General features: G+C 42.6%; 4 protein-coding genes across 4 annotated transcripts; 2 read left to right on the top strand and 2 right to left on the bottom strand.

The window, feature by feature from the left end:
* Nucleotides 1–738: 738 nt before the first annotated feature.
* On the top strand, nt 739–2,158 carry SAMD00019534_126400 (hypothetical protein; the record flags this gene model as incomplete). The annotated part of the gene is made up of 3 exons (XM_012892137.1): nt 739–922; nt 1,087–2,049; nt 2,115–2,158. The coding sequence occupies 3 exons, from the start codon at nt 739–741 to the stop codon at nt 2,156–2,158; spliced, it is 1,191 nt and encodes a 396-aa protein (XP_012747591.1).
* Nucleotides 2,159–2,390: 232 nt separating this feature from the next.
* SAMD00019534_126390 (hypothetical protein) lies at nt 2,391–4,163 on the top strand (the record flags this gene model as incomplete). The annotated part of the gene is made up of 5 exons (XM_012892136.1): nt 2,391–2,433; nt 2,501–2,658; nt 2,753–2,997; nt 3,064–3,473; nt 3,556–4,163. The coding sequence occupies 5 exons, from the start codon at nt 2,391–2,393 to the stop codon at nt 4,161–4,163; spliced, it is 1,464 nt and encodes a 487-aa protein (XP_012747590.1).
* Nucleotides 4,164–4,534: 371 nt separating this feature from the next.
* SAMD00019534_126380 (hypothetical protein) lies at nt 4,535–4,951 on the bottom strand (the record flags this gene model as incomplete). The annotated part of the gene is made up of 3 exons (XM_012892135.1): nt 4,535–4,553; nt 4,645–4,777; nt 4,891–4,951. The coding sequence occupies 3 exons, from the start codon at nt 4,949–4,951 to the stop codon at nt 4,535–4,537; spliced, it is 213 nt and encodes a 70-aa protein (XP_012747589.1).
* A 505-nt stretch (nt 4,952–5,456) lies between these two features.
* On the bottom strand, nt 5,457–6,572 carry SAMD00019534_126370 (hypothetical protein; the record flags this gene model as incomplete). Its single annotated transcript, XM_012892134.1, has 2 exons — nt 5,457–5,872; nt 5,930–6,572. 2 exons carry the CDS (start codon nt 6,570–6,572, stop codon nt 5,457–5,459), a joined length of 1,059 nt encoding a protein of 352 aa, XP_012747588.1.
* Nucleotides 6,573–7,442: the final 870 nt, after the last annotated feature.

Raw genomic sequence — 7,442 nt, 5'->3', positions numbered from 1 at the left:
TATAGTATCTGACATGGCCCTACAAGTGGTTTTGCACGGTTTATATGCCATATTCAAGACAGGTACCAACTATCGATGTTGTTGGTGCACCGTGACCAAGAAAGACATTGCCAAACCACACAGGACATTGCCAACATGGCCAATCTCTAGCGGTGAGCCATGTATACACTCTCATACAATTGGCGTCGAAGGCAAGGATCGCAAAGAGTGTTTCAAGTGCATCACATGGCGACCAATGAAGAATGTGCTCACCAGCAATGACGGCCGTAGAAGCAAAGGTCATCGTGTATGTACTCGAGATCAATCAATCAATCAATTAATTAATTCTCTCTAAAAATGTAATCTTTCGTCTCACAGCAGGTACCACTGATTGATTTCATTCCAATCGGACAACACCTCCCCGACCTCCTCCACCTTACAATGGGAGTCGTAAAGTTGTTATGTCGCTGTCTCCTCATTGACCTTGAGGCCAACAAAGTGATATCCAGCAAAGAACTACGGACCAAGGTGATGAGCACATTCAGTGATATGAGGGTCAATCTTGCTGACCACTCCGACAAGTCATTGGTAGACTGCTTTAGGAGCTCACGTGTCAACTACGAGAATTGCAAGTCTATTCTCTTCAACCATAAGAAGTTGGTGGCACTCTACCAAGAAGCCACTGGCGACTCTGAACGAACAAGAAGGRTACTTCAGCTTTGGGAGCAACTGCATGCATTACTCAACCTCTGTCACAACATGAAGAAACCATATATCACTGAGGAGAAATGGTTCGAGTACTCAAACAAATGGATGGTCAACTTGATCAACCTTTATGGTGACCGATCAGTTACAACCTATGTTCACACCTTTGTATATCACTTAGGTTTCTACCTCGCCAAGTATGGTCCATTGTTGGCATTTGCCAACTTCTCCATTGAGAGTATGTAATAATATCCTGCAGCTGTTGTTATGTCTCTCTAACATTGTCACCCAATCAAATATCCCACAACAACAAACAATCAATCATTTAACAAATAATCAAATATATAAATATATTCTCAACTCCACAATCAATCAATTATATATCACTCAAACAACCTTTAGGCTCACACAAAGTTACCAAGCAGAACAGAGTGTTTGCAACCAACAATGGCATCAGCAAGAAGAAGGAAGGAGCGAACGAGAACTCATTCACAACTCAACTCCTCGCAAAGTTCCTTCGATTGTCAATCATAAAGCGATCCCACGATAGAGAGAAGTGGCAAGAGATTGATAGGGATGGCACTAATTGGGGAAACTGGGATGAGTCAACAAGGAAGAACAATTGTTTGAAGAATCTCTTCAAGATCGATAACCGGCCAAACACAACTAAAGAGGATCAGTCAAAGAAGAACTATCTCGAGGCGTCAAGTGCCCAGTTTGTTGATGATGAAGGACATGTGGATCCACTTGTACCCAATCCCGACGATGATGATCAAACTCCCATCAACAAAGCAAGCAGTCACTTCGAGACATCCTGGACAAACGCCTCAACAATCACTCCATCTACATACTCCATCACCCTCAACAAAAGCACCAGTCCCAACACTATCAACCTCAGCCTTGACAAGACAACAATGGATTGTTCCTATTCGATCACTCTCAACGACAAGGGCATGGAATGTGATTGTAAATCATATTGTTATAATCAATATGCCAGATGTTGCAAGCACACCATCGCTGTGTTGGTAATCATTGGCCTTGACAAGATCAGAATCAAACAGCTCATTGACAATGTCATCAAGTCGAAACCCATTGACATTGACCTTGCCATCAGTCTTCAGAGACTGAAGGATCACATCGCCACTGCTCCCCAACTACCAACCAATGATGATGACGACGCTGATCAGGGTCCCCTATATGACTATGGTGGTGGAGATAGTTGTCCATCACCAATCTCACCATCCTCCGACACAACATTCATAGTCAGTACTCACACGCCAAAGCCCGACAATGTCCACAATGACCAACAGCTGCAGCAACGACAACATCCACAACAACACCAAAAGATGGATGTCATGACTGATAGTGTGSATCAGGAGATGGACGAGCCATCAGGTCAGCATCATGATGACCTCACTCACAAACAACAGACATCACCGCAGAGGCAACAACAACAGCAGCAGCAGCACACTGACATTGAGATTGCCATCAATGACCACCAGCAACATCATGAACAGCTACAAACACAGCATCACACTGACTATTCACCATATGGCTGGGCCAGCCATCAGCAAACCCAAGACCAGCAGTATCATCATCTGGTCCACCACGACAACAACTCAAACCTTAGCCAGGCATCTTCACAAGAGCTATACTCCATCTCTGCAATGCACATACCATCAATTATACCAACCCAKCTGCAATCAATGACTTGGCAAGAGTACTACCAACACCAACCTGAACAATACTGTATGTATCATTTCCATGTAGCCCAGACTGAATGAGCATAACTAACATATTATACATTTGTCTACAGATGAGCATGATGATCATCTACTTTCAATGTTGGCACCGCCTGCTCTTTGGCACTACACCAATCTCTCTAATGACAACAAGTTAGACCCAATTAGTCACTCATTGAACCCAATGCTTCCACAGCATGTCGATGTCCAATGCAACCTTCCCTTTACAACGGTATATATATATTATGTCCGATGGACAATTGTCCGTCACTAGACGTCCAATCTGGGACCAGGCTAACATCATGCTATCAATCACATCAATTCAGACATCAACAGCAACAACAATCTCAACAACAACATCGACATCATCCCATCATCCAATCAATCTCGACAGCGACGAGGATGATACCCCACACGTGGTCACACATGGACACAAGTATAACGTTGGTGATTGTATAGAGGCCAAGTACATCGGAGATATTAATCGTTATATCCATTCATTTTGGCCTGCCACCATCACTGAACTCATTGTGGATGCCAATGGTAACCTACTCTACAATGTCCAATTCAAGTAAGTACAATAATCAGCGATGAGTGCTATCGTATGAATGACTAACATGTGGATATCTACATGTAGTAACAAAGATGAATCGAATGATGGTACCAAGGTCAGGAGTTCAATCCTCTGCGCAGAGCAAGATATCATTCACCGGGATGATTACAGTAAAGATTGTCTATACTTGGATAAAGACAACTTGCCAGGGCTCGATCAACTACTCTTTGTCATGCTCCACACCAAGACGATTGCATTTCATAAGGAATCCAAGAAGAAGGCACCCCATGGACTCTTTTGGTACAGGGCTCGTCGACTTAACCCGTCCAACATGGACAATCCCAATGTGAACAAACATCTTGGTTTGCATCTCGAGCTTGTGGACTTCGATCCACCAACTCACGCTCTTCTCGCGTTCAAGAACATTGAAGTAGGAAGGTTGTACACCTTCAACCAACCTGTCGACTTAACCAAATCAGTGATCACTAACAAGAGTATGTATATATGAATAGAGTTGGTCCGGCGGCACAATTCACCACCTGCTTTAACTAACATTGTCAATCTTCCTCTTCAAAGAGCAACTCCTCGATAGGTTCAAAGCGACTGGTGGCCTAAACACTGTCTTGCTCACTTACCTAGTTGAGTCGACAATCAAAGTCATGGATTTGCAACATTTGGTACAAACTCGAGATGTTAGAGCAGAAGGACACTACAATCAGCGTAGTTCACGTAGGACAGTCAACAAGTTGATCAATTCAAAGTTTGGAATCATCACCGTATCAATCAATCACCATCACTCTGTGTTGTTCACAATCATTGCCAACAAACATGCCTATCTTCTGCATCTGGATTCTCTCAACTTCATATCGCACTTGGACTACGCACACAGACTCTATGCTGATTTCAAGGTTGCTGTCAACGAGATGTATCCAGACTGTGTGCTCGTTCCCATCAAGACCCTTCAGAAGAAGGTGCAGAGATGTAATTGGCGATGTGGACTCTATGTGTACAAGTTCGTAAGGTCCTTCCTGTACCTGATCACCACCACAGACAACATTGGTGAGGATCAGTTGAGCCAATACCTCCAATCGATGACATGTCTGAAGTGCAGTGATCTTGAAGACTTTGACAATGTTGAACAAACTATTCAAATGTACATAAGCAGCTTGCGATCAACCTTGTAGATTGGATTGTTGGATAGTTCAAATATTACTATGACTGTTTATCTGTATCAATTAAAAAAAATTCAAACAAATAATAATAGGGAGGGAATAATTCCTAACCCACTACCATAGACTCTGAAGATTAAATGATTGTCAAAATTGTCAAAATTGATGATTGAGCCTGCCCAATACCCACACACACACCTACCCCACTCCTAGAGAATCAAGAAATGACTTTGGTGAAGTATTTGGACAATAAGTATCATCAAATGGCATTTCCTTCCCTTTAGATATTTATTTTTATGTTCGATCTGGAAAGGTGGGTGACTGGAGGTGATCAAACGTCTGAGGAGAGAGTATGGAGGTGAGCATWTACGAATGAGTTAGTGTGATCAATCAAGCTGTTGGGTACTATTTGTCTGTGGTTGTCAAATGGCAAGGAGGTGAGTAAACATGAGCGGATAGAGGTGAAGGAATTAAGGGATGATTTATGTCCACATACCGTTTGTTTGGGTCTTTGTTATAAACAAGTTTGTCTCGCGCAGCCCTGTCAGTATTCGATAAACATTCAACAATGACCTTGGCCTCTGCCTCACTAAGGATACCACGTAGTAGACTGACCGTAATCGCCTCGTCTAAACAATTTTGAAAATTGTTAATATTTGTTAAGGATGAATGAATGAATGAATGAATGAATGAATGAATGAATGAATGAATGAATGAATGAATGAATGAATGATTAACATACTCCAACCATTGCTGCACACTGGCCTGGCCCAATGGGTCTTTAAAGATCTGGCATTTCCCATCTTATGCCCACACCACAAACATTTCTTTTGGTGTTTGTCAAAATAATGTTCATGGAAAAGAAAGGGTGTGTTGAAAGTGAGTTTACACTCTAAACAAGTAAACATTTGTTATTGTTGTAAATCAAGTGAATGAATATAGATGTTAAACTTAGAGAGATATTAAAATGGTGAAGATGACTCTGAAAATGTCATTAGGTATTTATACAAATTAAATCTACGATGATTGTGTTAAAAATCGATCAATCGTTGGGGTTTCACAAATGAAACGACACCCCTTCCAATCCGTTAAAGGATGGTGTTGACAAGTTACCCCACTTTATTTCATTGTAACGGTAGGTAACTTTGTGACCTTTGGGTGGGGGTTAATAAGATTGGGTATCAATGTACTTTAAAACATGATTTAATGTTCGCCCTGTTTACTTTAAATGTTCATTTTTTGAACATCAATTGTATCCATTAATTGGTTACCAATTGACTTTATATATTGAATACGCAAGCTATTCAATCACGCAGTGTTGGATTGCTTCTTGTTTGAACGGTGTATCTTTGCAAGGCTTTCCATTTGTTGGGTGACTTTGAGTCTTTCTTTGAGAATGTCAACTACTGACTCGTTAATGAGGGAGACACCTTCCTTCTTGTTGACAGGGAACATGTCAGTCAAGGAAGGATTGATATTCGCTGCTACCTTGCTCAGACGAATCTGATGGATGGTGGCCGAAAGGTGTCCTATTAGACGAATAGTAGCCTGGATCTCTCTGAGCGACTCAAGAGGGATACCCGCCTCTAAAAACCTTTGCACAAAGCCAAATAAAGGACGAAGTGCATCGGCAGCTCTAAGTTGGAGAAGACGCAATGTCTTGTCCTCCTTCTTAACTCCCTCGCTAATGTTAACACCTGCCAGCTTCTCCAGCTTAGGGCAATCTAATTTGAAGGAAGCTGGGAATTCATTGATCAAAAGATCTTTGACTTCTACYWTACTCAAGAGTCCATCCTCTGAGTAAAAGGTTTCAGGATAGGGGAGTTGCTCAAAGAATTCATCAAATGGTTCGGAAATAGGAAGGTCTGCAGCGACATGTCCTTCTTCTTCATTATCTGAATCGTCATCTTCGAGTCGCCTAATTGGTTGTGCAGGGACATTAGGCTGTTGTTGAATTAGTGCGGCCAAGGGGTTGGCGGCTTCAACTGGGTTTACAACTGGTTGTTGTACTTGTTGCGCGGCTGGATTTGCAGGTTGATGTGGCTGCGCGTTTGGCTGGACTACTACTTGGACTGGTTGAACTGGCTGAACTTGTTGGATCTGCTGAGGCGTTGGCTGGACTGGCTGGGCTGGCTGGACTTGGTCTTGTTGAACTGGGGGCGGCACTTGTTGAACTGGAGGGACCAGTTGCTCGTTTGGGATCTGTTGAACACGAGCGGCGTCCTTAAGGAGAGGTGGGTCAGCCACCTCAAGTACTGGTCTTGCTAGGGGGGAACGGTACTGACCAACATGGATCTCTTCAAGGTCTTGGATAAACGGCCTGTTTTGGTTGAGTGGTGGGAGATCCTCGTACTGGAATTCAGGATGTCTGGTAGGTACAGGTATCCTTCTGGAAGGATGTTGGGGGATTAATGATTTCTTCATTTGATATTCTGATAATTGCTAATGATAATTGATAGAGATAATTAGATTGTTGATATAATTAATWATTTATAGTTATAAAATAGGTGTGTTGAGTATATATATAGATTAAAGTTATAATAAGTGAAGTTGACTGTGGATAGGTAGAGTCTATAACTATAAAGGAGGAATTCCCAAACAAAATAAACTGAAGTGAATGGTGCCCAAGTCCCCCTTTATATACTCTACGAACTCTCACCTGGTCTCCCTAAACTAGTCCAACCGTCTTTGCCATCACCAAAAATCCACGGAAAATCATTGATATTTCATGGAAATTTGGATGAAATTTCGGCAAAACCCTGGAGACATACAGGTGAAAAGTTTGGGAAATAAACAAACAGAATACGCTATTCATATAATATTAATTGTCTAAGTTCAAGATAATCCCAATGACATCGGTCTGATCATTGACTCTACAACTATACCAACTCTGAGGAAGTACAAGGAGCCCTTCAAGGATCAGAAGATGTACTGGGACGGCAAGAATCATGTCTACGGATGCAAGTTTGAGGTGGCCGTGCTCGGAACCAAGCCCCACTACGCCGTGTTTGTGAGCAAGCATCACCTTGCGTCGAAGCACGACTTCACAATCCATAAGGAGGAGCATGAGAAGTATGCTCACTACCTGGTGAAGCGCCCTGGTGAGATCGATGGCTACAGGACACAGAGGTTTATCTTACTTGGTGACAAAGCATATCATGGTCCATCCGACAGGACTCCTGGCGTGCGGCGAGTTGCTCTGATGAAGTCACCCGAGCTGGCAAAGGCCAGTGAAGGAGAGAAGCTAAAGAACAAGATTCTCACCCAGAGGAGAGTGGTCATCGAGTGCTTCTT

This window comes from Acytostelium subglobosum, assembly GCF_000787575.1.
Source record: "Acytostelium subglobosum LB1 DNA, scaffold: scaffold59, whole genome shotgun sequence".
NCBI lineage: Eukaryota > Evosea > Eumycetozoa > Acytosteliales > Acytosteliaceae > Acytostelium > Acytostelium subglobosum.
The sequence above is the reverse complement of the archived record's forward strand: the minus strand, read 5'-3'. Positions and strand labels throughout refer to the sequence as shown.